We start from the raw sequence: 27,917 nt of genomic DNA, 5'->3' as shown, positions 1-27,917 counted from the left end.
AGGAGTTAGGAGGTGCTCCACTAAAGTTCACCGACAGAGCAAACAAAGGAGAGTGCTGTTATTTTCAGCAACATTTTTTTTTTTTTTTTTTTGTGAATGAAGAAAAATTAAAGTGTGACAATAGACAATCCAAACGTGTGCAAATATATAATATATATATATAAAAAAAAATTTCTCATCACCACCACCAGAGCGCACTTACTTTCAAGAGACCTGTCAGGTGTCAGCCTCCCTCCTCTTTCCAAGTAGCACCACTCCCATTCGCCCTCCCAAATCTGACATCCGAGGACAAAATCCCACCCCGAAATGACCGAAACGCCCCCGCCCCTCCCGCCATTCCTCATGGTCGAACCCGTAATTCTCCCCATCTCCGCCGTCCTCTTTCGTCAACTCACCCCCAAAACCTCCGACTTTCTCCCTCCTCCGCCGAACTGTCCGAAACGAGCTTTAGCGAAAAAGTCGGATCTTTTTAGAGAGAGAGAGAGAGAGGGAGTGAGATGGACGGCGGTGGAGGCAGCCAGGCCCACAGGGCGGAGGCGGAGCGGTGGCTGACGGCGGCGGCGAAGCTACTGGCCACCCGTGACTTCCACGGGGCCCGCACCTTCGCGATCCGGGTCCGCGAGTCCGACCCGGGCCTCGACCTCGCCGACCACATGCTCGCCGTCGTCGACGTCCTCCTCGCCGGCGAGTCCCGCGTCGTCAGCGACCAGCCCGACTGGTACGCCGTCCTTCAGCTCGGCCACTTCACCCAGAACCTGGAGCTCATCGCTTCCCACTTCCGCCGCCTCGCCGTCCTCCTCGCCCCCGACCGCAACCGCTTCCCCTTCGCCGATCAGGCCCTCCGCCTCGCCTCCGACGCCTGGTCCGTGCTGTCCAGCCCCGGCAAGAAGGCGGCGTACGACAGCGAGCTGAAGCTCGGCTTGCTGGGCCAGCTCGGGAATCAGACGCCCCCCTCCCGGAACGTCAGGGGCAGCGACGGGCATGCGCCGCCGGCGGAGGACGAGAGGCCCTTCTTCGGGAACGGCACGCCGGTGCAGCCCCGGCCTATCCGGCCGGCGAGCCAGGCTACCGAGTCGGCGTCGGCCAGCTTCTGGACTGCGTGCCCGTACTGTTTCTATCTCTATGAGTACCCTAGGGTTTATGCCGAGTGCGTGCTCAGGTGCCAGAATTGCAAGAGGGCGTTTCAGGCAGTGGCGGTACCGTCGCCGCCCGTGTCGGAGAAAGATACGCACTTTTCTTGTTGGGGGTTCTTCCCAATTGGGTTTCCGGGGTTACTGAATCAATCGGAGGGCGCCTCTGGTTGGATGCCTATGTCGCCTATGGTTGCGTGCCCTGCTCCTGGGCAAGAACCAACTTCTCAGGCAGGGCGGAAAGGCAGCAAAGCTGGGCAGAAACCTGCCCCGAGGGTGTATTATGACGACGACGATGACGACGACGATGTTTATGTAGAGCTTTCGGAATCGAGTGAGGATTCTGGTGAAGAATGGGGGAGTAAAAGAAAGACGAGGAGAGTCGGGAAGAAGAGTCTGGGGAGTAGAAGTGCTGCTAGCAGAGTGCCGATAGAGAGAACAAGAAGACGGAATGCGGATGTGGGTGAGCAGGGGAATGGTGGCATTGGGGATGATGTGGTTAGTGGGACTGCTGCGAAAGGTGGGGACAGGGCGGAGTCGAGTAAGAAGGCGACAGAGTTGAGTAAGAAGCCGACGGGGAGTTCTACAAGGAAACAGTCGGGAAAAGCGGCAATGGGTAAGTTGGATTTGAATGTGGAGTTCAGTAACGAGGTGGAAGAACCTGCAAGAGTTGTGAGTCAAGGGAATAGGACAGGAAATGGTGAGGAGGATAATATTGAAGGGACTGGGTTTTTTGAAGGTCTTGATGAGTTCCTCAGCAGTTTGCCTATACTTTCTGTGGTCAATGACGATAAGGTTAAGGCTTCATAGGGTAGTAAGGCTGCTTTCATTGTTGCTTTTTATAGTTCTCTTTTGCATGGTTGTTTGTTGTATTTTAACCTGTGGAGGTACTGGCAATTCCATTGTCATGTTCTCCTAGCCTTTGATCTTGTAGTAAAGCTAGTGTATATTATGTAGCAACCTTTTCTAACTTCTCCGGTGGTTTTTTTTTTCCTCCTTGGGATCTTCTGGTTGTCCCAAGATGGATAAATGATAAAACATGAGGAGTTCTCTCTCAGTATGCTTGGACTTTTCTCACGTTTTATGCTTGCAATGCACATTTGCATGGAAATTTTATTCTTGTGCTTTATCTATTTTGTTGATGATTGGTTCTGGTGATGAAGTTTTTGGTTTACTTGATGACTTAATTTCGAGATGTTGAAGGATGTTGGAGTTGGAAGAGAAAATGTGATTCATTTTTAAGCATCATGGTGTTAAAGAGGAGGAGGTAAAGTATTTAAACCCACACATGGCTTCTTTTTCTGAATCGAACCATTGTATTCAATTAAAAAAGATGCTAATGAGAAGATCCATGCACTGTCTACTGAACTGTTCTCTTCCTCTGGGGTTGACATATTTGTAACACTATGTGGAGTCTTAGTATGATTAATCTAGGTTTTGTACTTTTTTTCTCCTTTTGGGGAATGAACTCAATAAAATTCTTTCTTTAATTGTCTGTTCTAGTGGTGATAGATACTATAGTTTGAAATATTGGTAGAGCTTGAGATGCCCCCATTAAGCATCTTGCTTGAGTTAGAAAGACCTTAGATTAGTTAGATAAGCTCCATTTATCATTCTGACTTGATACTTTATGGAGTGTTGACAGTGTCAGACATGCTGAGCATAATCCAGGATACAGCTCATGGTTGCAGGCTAGCTTAAGCAGCAATGGTTTTTCCGGGGCCAGTTATTTTGACTGAATATTGAATCTGGGTGATGTGAGATGAAAGTTGGCATTTTATTCTGCAGCAGACCTTTTCTTTAATGGGTTTCAATGTGCTTGGTTATTGTTTCATTGATTTCTGAGCTTAATGCACCACTTCATTCTTGATTATAGCTTCCTTTTTAAACAGCCATTTAAATTATTATTAATGTTATGGTAGTGGAAAAGAACGGAACTCTCCTGTGTTCTGCTCATCATTGCTGCTGTTCTCCTTTTGACTGGGAATGAAAAGGATCCATTTCGTTCTCACAGTTTCTGCTTTTAGTATTTTCTCATTTTTTGTCCCCTGTTCCATGGAATTTATGGTGGACCAATTCTGGCATTCTTCCTCTTTTCCAAGTTCCACAGTAATTATCTCTATCGGTTTTGACATTCCATATTTGTGGTTTTTTATTTCTTTTGCATGGATTCCAAGGAGAAAAAGGCATCTTTGCATTTGGCCTTCTATTAGTGCGAAGGGACCTTCTTGTCTGTCCAGCATTCTACTCATGTCTGTTGATCTCCTTCCCGGTTGTCAGAGTATCTGTGTCCCTTCAGAGAGAGAGAGAGAGAGAGAGAGAGAGGTTTTTGATGTCTTCAGCGGCTTGTGGAGTCTGATATATGGATGTTCGCTTTCAATTTTCTTCACTTATTCTCTTTTGTTAACAGTCATAGAACAGTGAAGTGATGTGTTCTTGACATCAAAAGCTTCTATGCTTGAATTGGTCCACCATCTCCGGATGTTGAGTGTACCATGTAGAATTTTGCTAATAAAAGTTCTGGCTACCATGTAGTTATGTGCATCGTCTACTTTGTTGGTACTGAAGATTTTTTAATTTGCAATGTCTCTTTTGGACAACTCCAGTTTGATTTATGTAGATAAACTGTTTGGTATATTTCTAAGGAGAAAAACCAAGGCAGGCATTGGTGTGGGATCATGATGATACATGCTTTTGGCTTTAAAACATACATGATTTGCATAAATAGTTTGGCTTTAACATTAACTGGTTGAAACGTTCTACATTGAAAGAGCATCAAAGTAAAAAGTGTTCTTCCTGTCTCTTATGAATTTCTAATGGACCAAACTAGTACTGGTAATTGTTTTTATTCTATTATTTATTATTAAGAACTGTAGCATGTGTTGACATTTGCTGATTCAGGAACAGCACAGGTTTCATGTGTCATATTTGGCAATATATTGTTTATATATATTCATACAGCCTAGCTTAAAGCAGGGAGTTTAATTTGGTAGAGGAAAGCAATGGTTTTGGTTGTTTGTGCTGTGGCATCCGTAGCTGATGAAGCAGATAACAGAAATCTGAAAATATGTTGTATACATACAATTCCATAACCTCAACAATTTTATCTCGAATGGTTTGGAGCTCCATTGAATTTAGGTCTGCGGCTGGTTGTTGACCTTTGAAGGCATCTTTTCTTGGTGTCACATGCCATACAAGCAGGAGGGGCAGGTCACATGCCATACAAGCAGAAGGGGCAGGTTTGGGATGTGAAAAGTTTTGTTAATGGTATAAAAAACTTGAAGACAATTGCTTATTGGAGAAAGGCAAAGTTCTCTGGCATCTTCGCCAAGAAAGACTACACAAAGTTGTTGCAGGTATGTGTGATCACCGACCTGTCTCCATCGATGCTCTAGCAGCTTCTCCTATGGTTGAAAAAAGACAATTGAAGCTGCAGGTTGGTTTGTCGTCCTTTTAGACATTTGGGTCTCAACTTGTGCAGTTGGTTCCTTGGAGCAGTTGCTATGAATATACCGTGTACTCTCTTTTGGACTGGTAGCTTGTTGTATTTCGAGTTAAAGGCTTATCTCCATTGTTAGAAAACCAGTCAGGTCTATTATGTCACCTTGTCTATACTCTTGTCCTTGATCTGTTTCCCCCTTTTTCTGGACCCTTTTTGGCATAATCTTCTGTGTTTCCTGAAATTTCCAGTTTACAAGGCAATTTGGGGTTGAATTGGTCGAACTCAAATTTTTGACCTTTAAAAACAGTTCTTCAAAAGCAAATTACTCGGGAAATGAAACTAGTTCGACCAAAAATGCATACTTTCCCTGTGTAGGACGAACTTCCTTGTCGAATACCCTCAATGACAATACAGTATTCACGTTGCACAACTCGAGTGGAAGCCATGCGATTGCAAATCGTTATCTTTGCTGATGACCCTCAGCAAAGTTACCTAGCCATACTCAGAATTTATTGCATTTTAAAGTTTCGTCTTGTTACCATGCTCTACAGAAGCGTGATTCATTCTACAAGATGTGGAGGTCTTTAATCCTATAACAGCATATGAAAGTTCAGACGAGAATGATTGTTTTTCAACCAAATTGGACGAGATACAGCAATTCCAACGGCTTCTCTTGTAAGCTTGCCAACTGATCTTATGCTCTGGTAGCATTTGGCCGTTGGGAGGGTAAGAGGTGGGATACAATATCTGGCGACATGTTCTTGCCGGATTAATATGGATTAGACTTAAATCCTTCATGTAAGGGCCAGGGCTTGTGCATGACTACCGACCCGCCGACCTGGGTAGGAGATGAGAAGTTTTAGGAAATAGGAAACTCTAGGGAAAAAGGGGAAACTGAAGTAGCTATTGCGAGATTGTCCTGATGCATTTCTTCAACAAAGGGAAAATTATCAAAAAAGCTTTAAATCTATTGTAATTGAGTTAATTCAGTCAATATATATATATATATATATATATATATATTATCAATTTTTTTCTAAACCTTTGTAATTGTACTAATTCAATTCATTCAGTTAAATTTGACTGGCTGGTGATGATGTGAATGTCGGCTGGCACCAATTGTCAGGTGAATGCTAATGTGGCAATATTTTTCCTTTTTTTATTTCAATTTTTTTCCAATTTTTTTCTCATTCCTCTAGTCGGTTGCCGCCGATTAGAGGTGAGGGCAAAGCTTGGCCTAGGCCAACCGTGGTGAGGGTGAGGCCTTGCTAGAACTAGGGACGCTTAGCCTCGCCTAGCCATTGGGAGGGGCCTCAACGCCATTGGGGGCACTCACCATAGTTGGGGGAGGCCGACCTTGCCACGGTTGGGTGAGGCTCATCCTAGTTAGTGGCCGGCGGAGGTGAGCCTTGCCATTGGTTGATGGCAATTAGCCAAAGGAAAGAGAAAGAAAGAAAAAATTTAAAAAATTACTACGTCAGTGTTTGTCGGATGGTTGGCATCCACGTTAGTGTTGGCTAGCCCAATATGGTCGGATAAACTAAATTGATAAATTAAAATATTTATAACTGAATTGACAAAAAAAAATTATGATTAAATTGACACAATTATAATTGATTTATGATTTTTTTGATAATTTCTTGTCCGATAAATTAAACCTTTACGGTTCTAGATTTTATTATCTGGTCCTTTCATAACAATACTTGTTGCGCCCAAAATGCATCAGGATTCTCCCCTCTCATAGATAAACCAAAAGTGCAGTAATCTTTTGCATTCTACACCTTGCTCTCCTATACCCTGATTAGCATCTTCCAGTTCTAGGATCGAATCGCTCCTTTCATTTGCCCCCGTCAACCCCCAGGCCCCGCCACCAGAATTGAGCAAGCAAAGCATTCATATCGCCACACCGACCGTGTATGAAATTTGGGTTGTCAATGAGTACGTGCGGAATCGCACGAGCCACTGCCTTCAATGTCTTGTCTTTCCCCTTTCGAATACATGCTTTTCTCTCCTACTTTTCCCAAGTTGTTGTCAAAGCCTAAGATACGAAAATCTAACGCTAAAAGCAGAATTGACAATCTAAAAGACGTAGCGTGGAAATTTTTGGTAAACTACTTTATCAACAGAAAAAAAAAGGGGAGATGACATCATTTGCAGATTTGCAAAGATGCTGTGGCAATTGGTGAGGAGGTCGCCATCGCCTTTGTCGACGGATGGCAACCCCATCGCGGTGGTCATCGTGTCCAGAATTTTATCAGGCGAGAGAGACGGAGAGGATGGCAGTGAAGTTCCCGACGGCAGTGAAGCTCATGATGGGCACCACGATCATGGTGCTTTGTTCTTCTGTCGAGGCTAACACCAACGAGAATGTTGATAATGCTAACTATGACAACGTTGCTAGGTCTTCTATTATCCGGTGGTTGTTGCCTAGCGGCGGTAGCAACATTGTCACTGATGTTCCGAGTGGGGAGAATTTAATATATATATATATACTTATTGTATTATGACTAATTCAGTCCTAAATCTTTTAATTGAACCGATTTTATTTTACACTTTTTACGTTAGTGTTAATTCAGTTTATCAGATCAAATTTGGCTGGAAATTGCTAACTAGCCATCCTATGTAGCATGATTGATGCTTACATGAATAATTTTTTCAATTTAATTTTTTTGAATTATTGTTTATATTTTTTTCTTTTTTTTTTTCTTTCCTTTCATTTTGGCTAGTCAGGGTCTAACCGTTCTCGAGGATCAATTTTGGTGGGCCTTGGGCGAGGGCCTCCTCACACCCTCATTTGTGGCTGGCTGCGAGCAAGGGCACGAATGCCTTCTCCTCCGGCTGGCCAAATGAAAGGAAGAAAAAGAAAGAAAGAAATTAAAAAATTATTAAAATTGTTAATATTAGTGTCGGTTATATCACATAAGATGATTGGCGTCCATGTGAGTTAGTTGGCACCAACAAAATATTTAGGACTAAATTGATTTAATTAAATAGTCTGGAACTGAATTGACATAAATATAATATATTGATAACTTTTTTGGTATTTTCTCACATGCAAATAGGATGGAAAATAACCGTGATATCCCTCTCATCTTTTTTTTTCCCAAAATTTCTTAGTTTGAATAAAATGAGTTCAATCGAAATCCATTATTCGAATCAAATGAGTTCAATCCCAGTCCATTAAAACCCAAGATGACCTGTCTTGTATTTTTAATTGCCGATTCTTTTTTTCGTTTGACTAAAATGAATTTGGTCCGAACCATTAAAGTCCACATCTAGTTGGGTTTGTTTTTCTTAACCATTTTAAATCTATTTTATATAAGTTTAAATGACCCTTTTCAACTTGGTCCACTGACTGTAAGTCAAAAGTTAATTTAGTGATAAAAATTGAAAAGAAAACATACTTGTGCAGAGTAAGATTCTTTTTGGCTTTTTTCTAACCAAAATAATACAGCTGATGGTTACATTACATGCTTTTGAAGCCTAGAGTTGGCAAGATCATTCTGGGATTGTTTGATTTGCTCAAATCGTGTTGAACATATGGAAATGAAATTGGTTTTCGAAGTTGAGCTAACACTCTGCTAGTTTTCCTACCAAAACATACTTGCAATCTCCCTAATCTCCACGCCCCCCTCTTTAAAAACCCCAACCAAGCCATCCCTCAAACACACCACCACCATCTTCACTTGAGATTCATAGCTCCTCACCATCGAAGTTCTTCAATTTGCTAGTCAATTCCATAATGGCAAACTATCACAGGTTTGTGCACATTTTGGGATTGTTTGTCCTTGCTCTGTCCTTGATGATCGGCGAGAATTCTGTTGAAGCTCGCCAACTTTTGGAGTTAGCGTTGCCTGAAGTGCCTGAATTACCTCACATTCCCGACATTCCGAGCCTACCCAAGCCAGAATTGCCATCTTTGCCAAAAGTTGAATTGCCATCGGTTCCCGAACTTCCAAAGCCAGAATTACCAACAATACCGAAGCCAGAATTACCAGAAGTGCCTGAACTGCCCAAACCCGAAATGCCTCATCTTCCCGACATTGTGAGCCTGCCCAAGCCAGAATTGCCTGAAGTGCCTGAATTACCTAAGCCCGAATTGCCTCACCTTCCCGACATTCCGAGCCTACCCAAGCCAGAATTGCCATCTTTGCCAAAAGTTGAATTGCCGTCGGTTCGAACTTCCAAAGCCCGAATTACCAACAATACCGAAGCGAATTACTGAAGTGCCCGAATTGCCCAAACCCGAAATGCCTCATCTTCCCGACATTGTGAGCCCGCCCAAGCCGAATTGCCTCGAAGTGCCTCGAATTACCTAAGCCCGAATTGCCTCACCTTCCCGACATTCCGAGCCTACCCAAGCCGAATTGCCATCTTTGCCAAAAGTTGAATTGCCGTCGGTTCCGAACTTCCAAAGCCTGAATTACCAACAATACCGAAGCCGAATTGAGGAAGTGCCCGAACCGCCCAAACCCGAATTGCCTCATCTTCCCGACATTGTGAGCCTACCCAAGCCGAATTGCCGAAGTGCCCGAATTACCTAAGCCCGAATTGCCTCACCTTCCCGACATTCCGAGCCTACCCAAGCCGAATTGCCATCTTTGCCAAAAGTTGAATTGCCGTTCGAACTTCAAATGAACTTCCAAAGATTACCAAGTGCCTAAATTGCCCAAACCAATTGCCTCATCTTACGACATTGTGAGCTTGCCCAAGCGAGAATTGCCGAAGTGCCCGAATTACCTAAGCCCGAGATTACCTCACCTTCTCGACATTCCGAGCCTACCCAAGCCGAATTGCCCTTTGCCCAAACCCGAATTACCATTGCCTCATCTTGCCTCATCTTCTTGACATTGTGAGCCTGCCCAAGCTAGAATTGCCTGAAGTGCCTGAATTACCTAAGCCTGAATTACCTCACCTTCCCGACATTCCGAGCCTACCCAAGCTAGAATTGCCATATTTGCCAAAAGTTGAATTGCCGTCAGTTCCTGAACTTCCAAAGCCTGAATTACCAACAATACCGAAGCGGAATTACCGAAGTGCCCGAAGTGCCCAAACCCGAACTCGCCCAAACCCGAATTGCCTCATCTTCCCGACATTGTGAGCCTGCCATCTTTGCCAAAAGTTGAATTAATTGCCATCTCGCTGAATTAGCAAAGCCGAATTACCGAAGTGCCGAACTACCCAAACCCGCCTCATCTTCCCGAACTGCCTAAGCTAGAATTGCCATCTCTGCCAAAGCCAGAATTGCCATCTCTGCCAAAAGTTGAATTGCCGTCGCTTCCTGAATTGCCCAAGCCAGAATTACCAGCAATATCGAAGCCATAATTACCAAAAGTGCCCGAACTACCTCATCTCCCTGATTTCCCTAAGCCAACGCTACCATTCGTTCCCACAATTCCGAAAGACATGTCTATTTCCACTACTACTCCTTGAAGCTATGTAGTGAGTTCGCTGTTGTTATACTATCATGTGATTCACTAATGTTATCCCTATCTATTGTAATGATTTGAGCATGCCTCAGATCCTATGCATGTACTTGATTATGACAGTTTGTGATATGAAGTGATGTTTGTTATGTAGATTTACTTTAAGAAATCAAAGGATAAATTTGGTGTTTGACATCCCAAATTACATACATATCATTATGCCAAGGGTTAATATGATTAAAAATCCCAAATTAGTATCCTATGATACATGTACCTCAAACTAATTTTCGTCTCAAAACCCAACACCCCCTCCCCCAAAAAAAATAAAAAATTGTGCTCTCATGATACGTTTACTCCAAAATTTTAGCCTAACAAAAATCCAAAATACTAATTTTCGTCTCATTAAGAAAAATCCTAAACAAGTGCCGTGATTTGAATCTATCCTCAGTTAAAAAGTTGAAACGAGTAGTCTTAATTTGGTAATCTAGAGGGTCCAGAGCTTTTTAGTGAGATAAAACTTTTTTACGGTGTTACATTTAATAATATGTAAAACTAAAGTTTAATGGCAGCACTTGCACCCACTGAACAAAGAAAGACATGTATGCATGGATAAGGCATACTGATTATATCATCAAGTTCAAACTATTTGTGAAGTTAGGGGATTATTTTTCTCATCAACCGATTCATCGATGAGCAGCACAGAAAAAGGTCATTATTAGGGCAGTGTCACCACCAAACCAAATGTAAAGTGCCTAATTTGTTCTATCAATATCGAGTACTTGACAGCTTTGCCAACCTGATAGTTCATGATTTTATACCTTGTTTTAACAGCTTTGGCTCTTGCCTTCTCTTTTCTGCATTACTTTCAATCCTAAGAAATCTCTTTGCTAGGGTCCATCTCACACAAGTTATATATGCAGCACCGACATGGATACGCGACACACAACACAACACGATATGACATGCCGATACGTTATTTATATATAAAAAGTAGAGAATTCCGACACATTCCGAAAAATTATATATAAATACAAAAATAAATAAATAAATAAATAAATAAAAAGAGCATATACTAAATTTATACTAAAAATATTAATCCAATATTTATTAATGTCATTTATTGTTTTAATTTGAGAGAGATTTAAGGAGAAATTCAAAAATTGCAAACACAAAAGAGTAAATTTGAAGAAACATGTCCTGTTTGCTCACACTTGTTGGAAATTAATGAGATTTCTTATAATCCCATACCAAGTTTGGAGTTCATTAAATAGATTGCCTTGAGCTCCTCTACAAAACAGAGTACAACCAAAAGAAAAGGAAATAACTAAATTAGCTATGGAAAATGTGACCAAAAGAGATAACTCGCAAGCGACGCTTGCGAGAGGTGGAAAGAAGAAAAAAAAAATTCCAACTTTAACTCTGCGGGGGCAGCAGAGCGATGCCGGCGAGAAGAGGAGCATTCACCGTCACTCACGAGAATGTCAAAATTTATACATGAGAAACTTGAGAGTGCAAATTTTCTTCTTTCCTCTTTATTTTTGTTATTTTCATTATTTTTTCATATATTTATATTTTGACTCTTCAAGTATTGAAAATTTTAAAATTGACCCCGTGCGTGTTGGAGTTGCATGTTAGAATTTCGAACTCGTGTGTCGGGAAGAGTTGATCACGTGTCGGAATGTCGGATATGACACGGAGGCTTCCAGAGAATGTCGGTGCTTCTTAATATATAGCAAAGCCCAATTCAGAATTTGCATGAATTTTCTACCCTAAGCTCTTCCTCGTTAGATTAATTGATATCAGTTTGAGATCTGCCAGAAAATTCAATGTTGATCTTCTGCAGCTTTTATAATATACACGCTCATCGGTATCATTATTAATCACGTCTATATACAAATACAATCCCAATAAACTATTCTCAGTCACTCAAACTTTCCAACTCTCTCATGTCTTAGGATTAATGCTTATCACCGTTACCATGATTCATACCTCCTAGATGTCGTCTGGGCACTACTCATCCGCATCATCTCTTGCTGAGCATCACAATCTGCTCTCCTGGCTTTACGATTCCTACAACTCAATGCGAAGTTTCCGTTCCTTTCCACTCGTTGTTTTGTGCACGTACCAGTATCTGTTCTGCTCGCTCCCAGGCTGTACATTGTCCTCAACCATCTGAAACATAGCCATAAACCCACTTTGTCCCAAAGTGATAAAACTGATTGGCAAACCAAGCACAAAGCATGAGGGGGTTTGCAAACAGATGCCGGCATTCCAGAAACCAAGTTGAAATGAATAAGATCCTAACCCATCTTCAACCTTTCTTCCTAGAAGTAATTTTTGAGTTTGAAAGTCCATCAATCAATCTATTGTACGTTGCAAGATCAGGTATAAAGTCCTTGTCTAACATTTCATCTACCAGAATCTGGCCCTCCTTTCTCTTTCTTTCTATCGTAAAACCAGATACCAGAACCCTGTACGTCATGCCATCTGGTTCCAAACCCTTGCTTTGCGCCAACAACCTCAATTTGTTTGCTTCCACAGTCTTCCCTATATCAGAAAGATCCTCAAGCAAACAATTAAACGTCGCAATGTCTGGTACAATACCTTCTTTAAGAATATTTTCCATCAAAGCAAGTGCTTCTTCCCTTGTCTTCTGCTTCCTCAATCCTTCCACCAAAGCAGTACAAACAATCAAGCTTGGAATATTCCCCGTCTTCCACAGATCAGTAATAACATCAAATGCTCTATGAGAATTGCTTGAACTGCACAAAGCTTCCACAAGGCCAAAATAATCATACTCCTCAGGGCAACACCCTTTTACTTGAAAAACCAATCAACAATTCACATGCCTCAGCCACTTTACCTTCCCTAGATAGGCCATCCACCAAAATCTCACAAGTCGCACTTGACAACTAGCACCCCAGTGATGGGAGAATAGTAATAATTCGAACAATATCGAATCAATACAGCGGAATAAAATAATCTCCCATCTTGTGTAAACTTAATAGAAATCGATATAGCAAAGTAAAATAAATATCAAACACGTGAACACAAGATGATTTTTACGTGGAAAACCTCATTGATGTGAGGAGATCAAAAACCACGGGACCGGAGTCTACCCGAAATTCTTCACTATCAACAAAATTGTTCTTCTCTAGCAAATACTAGAGGTATATAGCAGCAAATATCTCAAGAACATAATTCTTGGCAATACACATGAACTCTATAAGAGATCAAGGATAAATCTGACCAAAAACGCAGGTTTTGATCAATCCACGAAAAACCAAATATAGGGAGCTTCAAACGAAAATCAAACTGTTTAGATTTGATAAACTTGCGCCATGAACATGCTGACAAAATTTCAGCTCAATCGGACCACGAATCAACCTCTGACGCCAGCTTGATGTAAATTAGATATTGCCCTAAACCCCAGATTTTATGCTTTCTCTTTTTCTTTTCCTTTTTTGTAGCTACCTCTTTATATATATAGTGAGAAATCCTATTTCCTCATATAACTTATCATATGGGCTCAAGCCCTTTTTGGATTTGCAACTCATTGGGCCTCCTCCACATAGGAGTAAACCCAGCTAACAAATCTCACCCTCACGACATATGTGAAGGGATTCACCATCCTTGCTATTAATTGGCAATGTTCAAGTTTTTTTTTTGGTAGAGTCTTTGTCATCATATCAAAGCCATTATGATCCGTATGAATTTTCTCAAGTTCCAATAACTTTTCATCTAGAACATCCCTTATCCAATGATATCTAACATCAATATGTTTCGATCTAGAATGAAAAGATGAATTCTTACCAAGATGAATTGCGCTTTGATTATCACAAAATAGCACATACTCTTTTACTTGAACCCAAGTTCTTCTAAGAACTTCTTCATTCATAGCATCTCTTTACTAGCTTCAGTCGCTGCAATAAATTTAGCTTCGATTGTAGAAAGTGCAACATACTTCTGCAATCTTGACTTCCATGACACAGCTCCACTCGCAAAAGAAATCAAATAATCAGAAGTAGATTTACGAGTATCAATATCTCATGCCAAGTCAGAATCTGTGTATCCAACTAACTCAAGCTTCCCCGTCCCGAAACTGAGTTTCAAATTTGAAGTTCCCCGAAGATACCTCATAATCCACTTCACTGCATTCCAGTGTTCTCTGTTTGGATTTGACAAATAGCGACTAACAACGCCAACTGTGTGCGCCAAGTTTGGGCGTGTACATACCATCGCATACATTAACCTTCCTACAGCTGAGGCATATGGAACATTTTCCATATCTTTCTTTTCTTTATTAGTCGTAGGACTTTGCTTCATAATTAACTTAAAGTGGGTAGCAAGAGGAGTACTAATCACTTTAGTCTTGTCCATGTAAAATTTCTGAAGGATCTTCTCGATATATTTCTCTTGCGACAAAAATAACTTCTTAGCATCTCTATCTTGGGTAATTCTAATGCCAAGAATCTGCTTCGCCGAGCTCAAGTCTTTCATGGCAAAAGACTTGCTCAACCGTTTATTCAATAATTCAATTCTTGAAGCATTTCTGCCAACAATTAGCATATCATCAACATAAAGCAAGAGAATAATAAAGTCATCAGAAAATTTTTGAACAAACACACAGTTATCCGAGGAAGTCTTCTTATAGCCCTGTTTTGTCAAAATTGACACAAATTTCTTATACCACTGCCTTGGTACTTGTTTTAGGCTACATAGACTTTTATTCAATTTGCACACATAATCCTCTTTCCCTTTCACTTTAAAACCCTCAGGTTGTTCCATGTATATCTCTTCGTCCAAGTCACCATGTAGGAAGGCTGTTTTAACATCAATTTGTTCAATTTCCAAATCTAGGCTAGCTGCCAAGCCTAGTACCGCACGGATAGAAGACATTTTTACTACCGGAGAAAATATATCATCAAAATCAATACCCTTTCTATGACCGAATCCCTTAACAACCAATCTAGCTTTGTACCGTAGTTGTAAAGTATGTTCATCTTGCTTCAACCTATATACTCACTTGTTCTTCAAAGCTCTTTTACCTTTAAATAACTTCACTAACTCAAAATTTTGATTATCATAAAGTGATTGCATCTCATCTCGCATAGCATCGAACCAATTGTTTTTGTACTCATCTTCTATTGCTTTTGCATAGCACTCTGGTTCATCTACATTAGTCAATAATACATACTCATTCTCAGAATACCTGGTGAAAGGTCGTTGGTCTCTAATAGATCTTTGGACTAGAACATCCAGTGGAACATCTAATTGAGCCTCTGGTTCAGGAATAGTATTATCTATTTCAACATGTTCAGGAACATGTGCATTATTTGGAACATTGACTTCCTGCTGCTCTTCATCAACTGTGTAGGAATATTTGTAAGAGGAACTGGATTTAAATCAACCAGATTATCACTAACTTGTGGTGCTGAAATCATCTTTGCTTTCTCAATATCCTCTATTGTTTGATCTTCCATAAACACAATATCTCTGCTTCTTACAATTTTCTTTTCAAGCGGATCATAAAATTTGTAGCCAAGCATATTCTGTCCATAACCAATAAATATGCACTGTCGTGTTTTCACATCAAGTTTAGACCTCTCATCTTTGAGAATATGCACAAATGCTTTGCACCCAAAGACACGCAAATAATCATAAGAAACATATTTGCCTGTCCAAACTCTATTATGAATATCAAACTCTAAAGGAACGCATGGAGTAAGATTTAATACATGCACAACTGTACTTAAAGCCTCATTCCAAAAGGATCCATGTAGCTTTGACTGTGAAAGTAAGCATCTTATCCTTTCAACCAGTGTTCTGTTCATTCTCTCAGCTAAACCATTTAACTGAGGCGTCTTGGGAGGTGTCTTTTGATGTCGAATACCTTGTTGTCTGCAATATTCATTAAAAGGTCCAATATACACTCTCCTGTTATTAGTTCTGATGCATTTCAATTTCTTTCCAGTCTGTCTCTCAACTGAAACCTAAAATTGCTTAAAAGCATCTAACACTTGATCTTTAGTTTTCAAGGTATAAATCCAAATTTCCTTGAAAAATCTACGAAGGTAACAAAATAAAGAGAGCCACCAAGTGATTTTGTTTTCATAGGACCGCAAACATCAGAATACACTAATTCTAGTATACCTGACTTTCTTAAAGGAGGAGAGCTTTTAAATGCAACTCTGTTATGTTTTCCCGTTAAACAGTGAGCACACTTCTTTAGCACTGAACTTTTCAATCCTGAAAGGAGCTTCTTCTTGGCCAATATTGACAAACCCTTCTCACTGATGTGACCGAGCCTCTTATGCCATAATTCAGCTGCATCTTCGCTGTCTACTGCATTAATTTTGTCTGTGGATAACTTTGCCTGCATAATGTACAACGAAGAATATTTTTCACCTCTAGCCACAACAAGAGAACCTTTGGTGAGTTTTCATTGACCATTACTGAAGGTGCTGCAATATCCCTCATCATCCAACTTGCTTGTAGAAATCAAATTCAAGCGGATATCAGGTATATGCTTAATATTATTCAATACTAACCTTGTGTCATTGCTAGTTTCTAGGCACATATTACCGATGCCTACAGCTTGAGCTAGTCCATTGTTTCCCATCTTCATAAATCTGAAGTCACCTGACCTGTATGATGTAAAGAAATCCCTACGAGACGTAGCATGAACGGATGCATCACTATCAATTACCCAACTAGTCTCATGAGATACAAAATTCACCACATCACCATAAAAAATAGTGAGAAAATCTTCTTTAAGTGCAGCGACACAATTGTCATCACTGTCATTATCACTTGTCTTTTCTTTACCTTTCTCCTTTTGTTTCTCCCTTTTTAACTGGCGACAAAACCTCTGAATATGTCCCTTCTGATGACAATAATGGCACTCAACATTAGCAAATTTATTATACTTACCTCTGCTTTTATCTCGACTTTTATCTCTATTTCTCGAACCTCGAGATTCACTTCTCCCCATTTTCTCAACAACCAAGGAATCATAATGTGAAGAGGACGATCCTTGTATCTTCCTTCTCATCTCTTCATTCAAAATACTACTCTTGGCCAAATCCATGGTAATCGTACCGTTCGGGGCAAAATTAGACAAAGATGTTTGGAACGTCTCCTAGGAGTCCAGCAAAGTACCAAGCAATCATAGTGCTTGTATCTTATCATCAAACTTGATTCCCATCGCACCCAACTGATTTATAATTCCTTGAAAATAATTTAAATGATCAATCAAATGAGTACCATCATGATATCTCAAAGCCATCATCGTTTTATAAAAAATAACTTATTATTCCTAGTCTATCGAGCATATAACTGTTCGAGCTTATCCCATAAACTATGTGCATGTGTTTCTTCAATAATATGGTTCAAAACATTATCATCTACCCACTGCCTAATATAACCACACACTTGACAATGAAATATAGACAATTCAGCATTAGTTTTATTCTCTGGTTTCTCCTCAGCAAATACAGGCAAATAAAAAATCTTTAACATATAAAAGATCTTCCATCTTCCATTTCCAAATATGATCATTCGAACCATTCAATGTAACCATTCCACTCGTATTCGTTTCCATTATTTAACACAAGGCAGAAAAATCAAGCAATAACCAGATGCTCTGATACCACTTTGATGGGAGAACGGTAATAATTTGAACAATATCGAATCAATGCAGTGGAATAAAATAATCTCCCATTTTGTGTAAACCTATTAGAAATCGATATAGTAGAGTAAAATAAATACCAAACACGTGAACACAAGATGATTTTTACGTGGAAAACCTCCTCGATGTGAGCAGATAAAAAACCACGGGACCAAAGTCCACCCGAAATTCTTCACTATCAACAAAATTGTTCTTCTCTAGCAAATACTAGAGGTACATAGCAGCAAAGATCTCAAGAACATAATTCTTGGCAATACACATGAACTTCACAAGAGATCAAGGATAAATCTGACAAAAAACGCAAGTTTTGATCAATCCACGAAAAACCTGATGTAGGGAACTTCAAATGAAATCAAACCATTCAGATTCAATAAAATTGCGCCATGAACATGCTGACAAAATTTTAGCTCAATTGGACCACGAATCGATCTCCGACGCCAGCTTGATGTAAATTAGATATTGCCCAAAACCCCAAATTTTCTGCTTTCTCTTTTTCTTTTTCTTTTCCTTTTTTGCGGCTACCTCTTTATATAGATAGTAAGAAACCCTATTTTCTCATATAACTTATCATATGGGTTCAAGTCCTTTTAGGCTTCCAACTCATTAGGCCTCCTCCACATAGAAGTGAACCCGGCTAACACCCAGTTCGATCATCTCATAAGCCATTACGATCGCATCCTCAAACTTCCTCTCCCGAAAAAACCCCTTGATCAAAGTATTGAAACTGACCACATCTGGGCTGCAACCCTTCTCCTTCATCTCCTTAAACACCTCCAAAGCCAATCCAAACTGTAAATTTCTACTGTAACTACTAATCAAGATATTAAAGGTTATCACATTACGCTTGACTCTGTTCTTTATCATTTGATCATAGATGGCCAAAGCCCTGGCATGGTCACCCCATTTCACAAATCCATGAATCAAAGCATTATAACTCACCGCACTCGGCTTGCCATCAATCATCTTCTCCATATTCTCGAAAGCAATCACTGCTTCCTCTGGTTTCCGAGCTCTACAATAAGCTTCTATTGAGAATTGAAAAATTGTCTCTGTCCTGGGGCATGAGAAAATTCCATCAGAGCAAGGGCAAGGGTTTGAGGCCATGAACTAGAGAAGCGAATTGAGTTGCTCGAAACGGCTTGAAATAGCGAGAGTGTGAGCCATCCACTCAAATGTTGAGTGGTCATGGCGATAGGAGTCAATCATGGAGGCCCAACTGAATATATAAAAGTCATAGAGGGTCAAATGAGGGTTGGGGTGGAGTTTGCACTTGAGGAAGTGGAGGAGACTCTTGGGTGTGAGAGGGAAAGAGAGAGTTTGGACTTAAGAAAGTTCATCAGATTATCATGATTGGTTATAAAGAGAGTCAGGGTTGGTAATGGAGATAGAGAGGGCAGCTTGAGGTTTGAGAGAAGAGAGGGAGGTAGTGAAGAAGATGGTCGAAGAGGTCAGGGAGTGGGTTTTACAATTTGAGGGAGATTCTTTGATGGTGGCTTCACCTGACGGTAGACACATAGAAACCATTAAGGAAATTACAAGGAAGAGATTCACTTGAAATTGGCAATACAGCTCAACCAAATGAGATCCAATATCCATCAAATGCACTTACCCTCTCGTCTTGTTGAGTTTCCTCTCTATCTATTGGGTAGAGTTCTTCTTCTCTGTTAAACCCTTTTGTCTTCAGTCTCCAGTATCTTACTATCGCCATGCGAATGGCAATTCTTCATCATCTTCCTCTCTCCTTTCCTTCACAGGTTTAATCAGTTAACCCATACACATCTCGCCAGCGATTGTTTTGCTGGTTTTCTTTTCTCCACCTATGGGGTTCTTCCGTTTCTCCTTTTGTATGTCGATATTTTTATGTTCACGACCTTCATCTATTAAGGCAATCCGTCATTTCATCAATGGCTAGCGAAGATGATCCCGATGCATCTCGAGTTGCTGCACTTTGTCAAAAATTGGGCCGATTATGTACAGAAAAAGCAATTGAAGAATGGCAAGTTGAACCCGCACTTGGCGCAGTCGAGGAGTGTAAGCTACTGTTAATTGGTAAAGTTCCATCCAACCCTTTCCTTCAATTTCCCAGCTTTCCAGTCAGTCTTGAAGAGGGCATGGAGGTGTGACCAAGCGGAAATCCTACAGAGAGAAGCGGGAATTTATTTAGCCAAATTTAGGTCTCAAGCTGAAAAACAGAGAATTCTAGACACAGGCCCTTGACAATTCTCGGGACACCTTATAAATTTTAAACCCTGGGTAGCCAATACCCCTCTGCACTGTTATGACTTCTCTACCTGTGCATTCTGGGTTCAAGTAATTGGGCTGCCTTTAGAATGCTGTACCGATGATATGATTCGTAAGGTTGTTAGTCTGATAGGCCCTGTTCTGCAAGTTAAGTCTGACTTTGCTACTGGTTCCACCCTGAAAGCAGGCTGCGCTAGAGTAGAGCTGAATTTATCTGAACCTTTGAAGGTAGGTCGACTAATTAAATTCAAAAATCAAACTCTGTGGTTGGAATTTCGGTATGAACGGTTACCTCATTACTGTTACTCTTGTGGACGATTGGGCCATTATACTGACTCTTGCCCCACCATCCCTTTTGAGGAGAATATGATCACCGATGCTGGAACAACTCCTTACGATCCCTGGTTAAAAGCTGAAGTTCAACAGTACAGCCCTTACTGGAAGTGTTACTATGGAGAATCAATTATGGAGGAGGAGCGAAAGGAAACCATACCTGAAACACCTCCCACTGATATTCGCCCTCTCCCTCTTCTACTACCACCTATTCTTAAAACAACCTCCTCTCCACAAAAGGCTACTCCAACCACACCATAGGCTGGTACTGATACCTTGGGCTTCACTCCTTTAGTGCAACAAAATCTCACGACCGCTCTAATTCCAGCATCAGAGAAGCTTAAAGGAGTACAATTGCCCATATCAGCTCCTCAAGTCAAAAAAGGCATTAGAATATCAAAAAAGGTCCTGCTAAGAAACCGAGACGCTATACTCCAAATGACTTACCTGGAGGGCCACTAGGAGTTTATGATGATTCCTTCTTGTTGGATACGCCAATTGTAGAGGCGTTTGAAGATGGTTCGTGGTCGACGGTGGCTAGCCCTAAACAGCCACTAGAACAACGATGAAAATTATCAGTTAGAACTGTCAGGGTTTGGGCAATCCCCTGACAGTCCTATCCTTAAAAGCCATTTTGGCTAAAGAAAAGCCTAACCTGTTATTTTTGATGGAAATGAAGAATGGTGATGAAGTACTCCTTCGCCTTAAACGTTCCTTCCATTTTTTGCACCACAAGCTGTTCAGCCTTGTTGGCTTTGCAGGTGGCTTAGCTCTTTTTTGGAATGCTGGGATCTCGCTGTCTGACTTCTCCTCCAATCCTCATTTTTTGGATTTTCTTTGTCTGGAAATTTCGGAGGCTAGATCTATGAGGATTACTTGCATTCATGCCCTTGCAGTTTTTCATGACCGTCAGCATCTTTGGCAGACCTTGCGACAATTTGGTAGTTATAATGTCTTACCTTGGGTGTGCCTTGGCGATTTTAATGAAATTCTTCACCGTTGGGAGAAAATGGGATCTCGGCCTGCGGACTCTTACCGCCTCTCTTCATTTTGAGATGTCCTTAATGATTGCTGCTTGTTGGATCTACCTTCTCATGGTTGTGCTTTCACTTGGTCCAATCACTATGATGGGGAAGCCTTGGTGAATGAGCGTCTTGATCGAGCTGTATGCACTGCTGAATGGCGTGTCATGTACCCGAATGCTCAAGTGTTGGCTCTCCCTGCAGTGGGATCATATCATAGCCCAATTTTTTTAGATACAAAACCTTATTCGGGTCCATGAAAGAGACACTTTACCTTTGAAGCTTTCTGGAATCAGGACCCGGGATGTCACTTAGTCATTGAAAACTCTTGGCACTCTGTCTTGAGGCAGGACTCTCCTCTCCCAGTCAAGCTTCGCGCAGTTGCTACAGCCTTATCCACTCGGAGTCGCCAGAATTTCTCCCACAACAGGCAACATGCAATGGAATTAGAGCACTAGTTACAAACTTTGACAAATCAGCATCCTACTTTAATGAATCAATCTTGGCAACAAATGATAAAAGCAGAACTTCAGAAAGCACGGCAGAGGGAAGAGCAATTTTGGGCGATGCGATCTAGGATAAACTGGTTAAAGTGGGGAGACCGCAATACTAAGTTCTTTAATGCTACCACACTTCAAAGAAGACAATGTAATCAAATTACTATATTGAGGGATGAACATCAGCAATGGGTTCGGGATACTGGACAGATCAAAGAACTGACTATAGATTATTTTTCACAGCTATATACCACTTCAGGCCCTCGCTATTATGCACAGATTTTACAACAGTGTCCACAAATGGTTGATGCAGACATGAATGCAACACTTCTCGTTCAACCCACTCTCGAAGAAGTTAAAGTGGCCACATTTCAATTAGGTGCTTCAAAGGCACCAGGCCCGGATGGTTTAAATGGACTATTTTATCAATCGCATTGGGAAGTTCTTAAGGTGGACATTCACAGAGCAGTTCATCAATTCTTTACTTCTGGATCATTACCTTTACCTTTAAACAGAACCGCTATAACCCTAATCCCCAAAACCCCAAACCCAGAAAGCTTGGATCAGTATCGTCCTATTAGCTTGTGCAACTATGCCTATAAGATTTTCTCTAAAGTACTAGCTAATAGATTAAAACCCATGCTGCCTACGCTAATTACTGAGGAACAAAGTGCTTTTGTTACTGGAAGACAGATTCAGGACAATGTTCTCATCGTACAAGAAGTCATTCATCAGCTTAACCAGGAAACGGAGGCGTCATTTTTAAGCGATTCTTAAGTTAGATATGCAGAAAGCTTATGACCGTGTTGAATGGGACTTTCTTCAAGATTATTTACTTCGATTAGGCTTTCATTCTCATTGGGTCCACCTAATTATGCAATGCATTTCAACTACATCTTTCTCTGTCAAAATGAATGGTGAGTATTTACCGAGTTTTCACCCAACTCGAGGGCTGAGGCAAGGAGATCCCTTATCCCCTTACTTTTTTTTATCCTTATAGCCAATCTCTTATCCTTCCTAATTAGAAATGCTATGGATATGGGCTTACTCAAAGGCATTAAGTTGAATCAATGGTGTCCTATTTTATCACATTTCTTTTTCGCTGATGATGCTATGTTCTTTCTTGATGGTACCTTCTTACCGGAGTGTCGAACCTATCTAATATTCTAAACCAGATTGTCGGCTTCGGAAAACTATCAATCGAAACAAACTATCACTTGTCCTATCCATCCAAGAAAATTTGGCTAGGGAATTAAGGGTACCTGTTTTACAGTGATGTGGGAAGTATTTAGGGATACCTACAGATTGGGGAAGATCTAAAAGGGATATGTTTTATTGGTTGTTGAGTAGAGTTCAATCGAAATTAGAAGGGTGGAAGGAGAAACTAATTTCTAAGGGAGGGAAAGAAGTTCTGCTAAAGACTGTCATTCAATCTATTCCACAATACACCATGTCTGTTTTTAAGATTCCTATCTCATTATGTAAAGTTATTGAACAGAGAATGGCTAAATTTTGGTGGAGCAATGATAAAAGCAGATCTGGAATTCATTGGTAGAGTTGGAAAACTTTATAGAACCGAAAGGAATTAGGGGGATTGGGCTTCAGAGATTTGATGAGTTTTAATCAAGCCATGCTCGGTAAGCAAGCATGGCGTCTAATTCATCAACCCTTATCTTTATGGGGCAAGTTTTTTAGAGGTTTATATTTTCACTCATCCACCTTTTAAAAAGCTAACAAGGGCTCTCGCCCATCATGGGGCTGACAGAGCCTCTTGAGCGGGAGGGATGCTATTTTACCAAATGTTAGTTGGTCAGTGGGAGATGGCAAATGCATCAACATTATAGAAGACAGATGGCTCCCAATGGGCATTCTAGGTGGACCAAAAGCCCCAGAAGAACCTCTACTAGTAGCTGATCTTATTGATCAGGCTACCAGTTCATGGAAGATAGATTTATTGTACAGATTTTTCAACTTGTCAATCATTCAACGGATAACAGACATCCAACTCAGGCCTAACTTCACTTCAGATGCACTTATATGGACAGCTACTAAGCAAGGAACATTTACGGTCAAATCAGCATATCATGCAATTATTTAGACAAAATCAGGTATCCCAAATTCTGGTGCTTCAACATCATACCAAATCCCTACCTGGTTATGGTGCAATATCTGGAAAATGCCTGCTGCACCCAAACTCCGTGTTTTCCCCTGGTCCATCTGCAGCAATTCCTTGGCGACGAGAGACAACCTGCATCGTAGACATATATTAGAAAATCCCTGCTGCCAACTATGTAAAAATCAGGTTCCAGAAACCTTAGAACATATGTTCTTACTCTGTTCGTGGACTCATCAGGTGTGGAATCATTCCCAGATCGGGATCTCAATCATTCCCAACAATATTCAGCGTTTGGACTCGTGGATCGTGTCCACGGTCGGGGAAGGAAACCGATTACCTCGTCTGGTGTTTATTTCTCATGTTCTGTGGCAAATCTGGCGAGCCCAAAATGGCTTCATTTTTAGAGGAACTTCTCCCAATCCGACCCAGGTGGTAGAAGCGGCACTGAATCACGCTCAGGTAGATCGGTTGTCCTCGGCTTCCTGCACGCAACAAGAGTTCTCGGTCAAAAATAAAACTCATCTCTGGCATCCCCTAGATCCCGGGGTTCTGAAGGTTAATATAGACGGATCATATCATTAGGGAAGTAATCATGGCAATATAGCTTGTATTTACAGGGATCATCAAGGCCGACTTACAGATGGTTTCTCCATAGGGGTTGTTGCGTCCTCAGCTATGTAGGTTGAGATCCAAGCCTTATCCTTCTCACTCCGCCATCTTCTGCAACAGGGGCTCCAAAACACACCGATAATCGTCGAATCAGACAATATCACTCTGGTGGAAACGTTGAATCGCCGGACACTGCCGCCATGGACGGATTGCTCTCTCTTCTCATAGGCAGCATTCCTGTTAACGCTATTTCCCAATCTAACGCTAGGGTTATGTCGAAGGGAAGCAAACGCGGTAGCCGACTAGGCCTGTAAGGCCCATAATAGCAATAGTTTGACTTGTAATTGGGCCCTTCTTTCGCCCCCTCCTCTCTTTAACCTGTTAAGCGTGGATGCTATAGCCGCTGGTTGTATGGGACACTCGTATTAATACAATATGGGTTTCCGTTAAAAAAAAAAAATCCATCAAATGCCAAATGCGACCTTATTGATGGATTAAGTTGGTTGTCCATGTGAATTGGCAAATGGGAATTTAATGCTTACTATGTTCATTGCCACGAAGCTACTAATCAATATATGATTATAGGATTTCTCTCATTTCGGTTTCCAAAGCACGGTGAGAAACTCATTGAACTAATTTTCACGTCACCCCAACCCAACTTATGATTTTATAACTTCATTCCAAAACATTTATCGTCTTGGACAAAATGACTAGACAAAGACTAAGTGACCTGTATATATGTCAAAATAAAAGGCTATGAGGGATATAAAAGAAATTAATAGACTAAAATAACTTTTGTCGAAAATAATTCCTTATTCTACAAAAAAAATAAGAGCAATAGGAAACAAGAGGGGACTTGCAAGCATTTCCTTTCATTTCCCCCCTCCCTATTTTACAAAAAAATAATTTCCTATTAAACACGTTAGTAACCTTTGATTTATTTTGTTATCTTTAAAACATCCTAAGGGATTTCCCAAACACCCGACGATAGTGAAGCTCATGATGGGCACCACGATCATGGTGCTTTGTTCTTTTGTTGAGGATAACACCAACGAGAATGTTGATAATGCCAACTATGACAACGTTGTTGGGTCTTCAATTATCCGGTGGTTATTGCCTAGCGGCAGTAGCAACATTGTCATTGATGTTCTGGCAAGGAGAATTTAAATAATTTTTTTTTTTACTTATTGTATTATGACTAATTCAATCCTAAATCTCTTTATTGAACCAATTTTATATTAAACTATTTGCATTTGTGTCAATTCAGTTTATCTGATCAAATTTGGTTGAAAATTGCTAACTAGCCATCCTATGTAGTATGATTGGTGCTTGGTGCTTACATGGACAATTTTTTCAATTTAATTTTTTTGAATTATTGTTTATATTTTTCTTTCTTTCATTTTGACCGGTTAGGGCCTAACCATTCTTGAGGGTCAATTTGGGTGGGGCTTGGGTGAGGGACTTCTCACACTCTTACTCGTGGCTGGCTGTGAGCAAGGGAACGAATGCCCTCTCCTCTGGCTGGCCAAATGAAAGGAAGAAAAAGAAAGAAAAATAAAAATAAAAATAAAAATAAAAATTATTAAAAATGTTAATGTTAATGTCGATTATATAACATAAGATAACTGGCATCCATGTGAATTAGTTGGCATCAACAAAATTTTTAGGACTAAATTAATCTAATTAAATGGCCTAAGACTGAATTGATACAAATGCAATATATTTATAACATTTTTTGGTGTTTTCCCACATGCAAACAGAAGGAAGGAAAGTAACCATGATATCCCACTCCTCTTTTTTATCCCCAAAATTTTCTTAGTTTGAATCAAATGAGTTCAATCGAAATCCATTATTCTAATCAACTGAGTTCAATCCCAATCCATTGAAACCCAAGATGACCTGTCTTGTATTTTTATTGCCGATTCTTTATTTCGTTTGATTAAAATGAATTTGGTCTGAACCATTAAAATCCACATCTAGTTGGGTTTGTTTTTCTTAACCATTTTAAATCTATTTTATATAAGTTTAAGTGACCCTTTTCAACTTGGTCCACTGAATGTAAGTCAAAAATTAAGTTAGTGAGAAAAAATTGAAAAGAAAACATACTTGTGCAGAGTAAGATTCTTTTTGGCTTTTTTCTAACCAAAATAATACAGCTGATGGTTACATTACATGCTTTTGAAGCCTAGAGTTGGCAAGATCATTCTGGGATTGTTTGATTTGCTCAAATCGTGTTGAACATATGGAAATGAAATTGGTTTCGAAGTTGAGCTAACACTCTGCTAGTTTTCCTACCAAAACATACTTGCAATCTCCCTAATCTCCACGTCCCCCTCTTTAAAAACCCCAACCAAGCCATCCCTCAAACACACCACCACCATCTTCACTTGAGATTCATAGCTCCTCACCATCGAAGTTCTTCATTTCGCTAGTCAATTCCATAATGGCAAACTATCACAGGTTTGTGCACATTTTGGGATTGTTTGTCCTTGCTCTGTCCTTGATGATCGGCGAGAATTCTGTTGAAGCTCGCCAACTTTTGGAGTTAGCATTGCCTGAAGTGCCTGAATTACCTAAGCCTGAATTGCCTCACCTTCCCGACATTCCGAGCCTACCCAAGCCAGAATTGCCATCTTTGCCAAAAGTTGAATTGCCGTCGGTTCCTGAACTTCCAAAGCCTGAATTACCAACAATACCAAAGCCAGAATTACCAGAAGTGCCTGAACTGCCCAAACCCGAATTGCCTCATCTTCCCGACATTGTGAGCTTGCCCAAGCCAGAATTGCCTGAAGTGCCTAAAGTGCCTAAGCCCAAATTGCCTCACCTTCCCGACATTCCGAGCCTACCCAAGCCAGAATTGCCATCTTTGCCAAAAGTTGAATTGCCGTCGGTTCCCGAACTTCCAAAGCCGAATTACCAACAATACCGAAGCGAATTAGTGCCAACGAAATGCCTCATCTTCCCGACATTGTGAGCCAAAATTACCGAAGTGCCGAATTACCTAAGCCCGAATTGCCTCACCTTCCCGACATTTCGAGCCTACCCAAGCCGAATTACCATCTTTGCCAAAAGTTGAATTGCCGTCGGTTCGAACTTCCAAAGCCTAAATTACCAACAATACCAAAGCCAAAATTACCATAAGTGCCTAAACCGCCCAAACCCGAATTGCATCATCTTCCCGACATTATGAGCCTGCCCAAGCCAGAATTGCCTGAAGTGCCTGAATTACCTAAGCCCGAATTGCCTCACCTTCCCAACATTCCGAGCCTACCCAAGCCAGAATTGCCATCTTTGCCAAAAGTTGAATTGCCGTCGGTTCCTGAACTTCCAAAGCCTGAATTACCAACAATACCGAAGCCATAATTACCGAAGTGCCTCGAACCGCCCAAACCCGAATTGCCTCATCTTCCC

At 40.8% G+C, this 27,917-nt stretch overlaps 2 protein-coding genes across 2 annotated transcripts; both read left to right on the top strand.

Annotated features, from left to right (window-relative positions):
• The first annotated feature begins 252 nt into the window (after positions 1-252).
• On the top strand, positions 253-4,781 carry LOC104452917. Its single transcript, XM_010067417.3, has one exon. The coding sequence runs from the start codon at positions 498-500 to the stop codon at positions 1,938-1,940; it is 1,443 nt and encodes a 480-aa protein (XP_010065719.2). The 5' UTR covers positions 253-497; the 3' UTR covers positions 1,941-4,781.
• A 3,533-nt stretch (positions 4,782-8,314) lies between these two features.
• On the top strand, positions 8,315-27,882 carry LOC108961115 (protein PELPK1). Its single transcript, XM_039317585.1, has 3 exons — positions 8,315-8,647; positions 27,067-27,298; positions 27,715-27,882. The coding sequence occupies exons 1-3, from the start codon at positions 8,315-8,317 to the stop codon at positions 27,867-27,869; spliced, it is 720 nt and encodes a 239-aa protein (XP_039173519.1). The 3' UTR covers positions 27,870-27,882.
• Positions 27,883-27,917: the final 35 nt, after the last annotated feature.

Source organism: Eucalyptus grandis, chromosome 7 (genome assembly GCF_016545825.1).
Source record: "Eucalyptus grandis isolate ANBG69807.140 chromosome 7, ASM1654582v1, whole genome shotgun sequence".
NCBI classification, from domain to species: Eukaryota; Viridiplantae; Streptophyta; class Magnoliopsida; order Myrtales; family Myrtaceae; genus Eucalyptus; species Eucalyptus grandis.
This window is presented reverse-complemented; position numbering and strand designations above follow the sequence as displayed.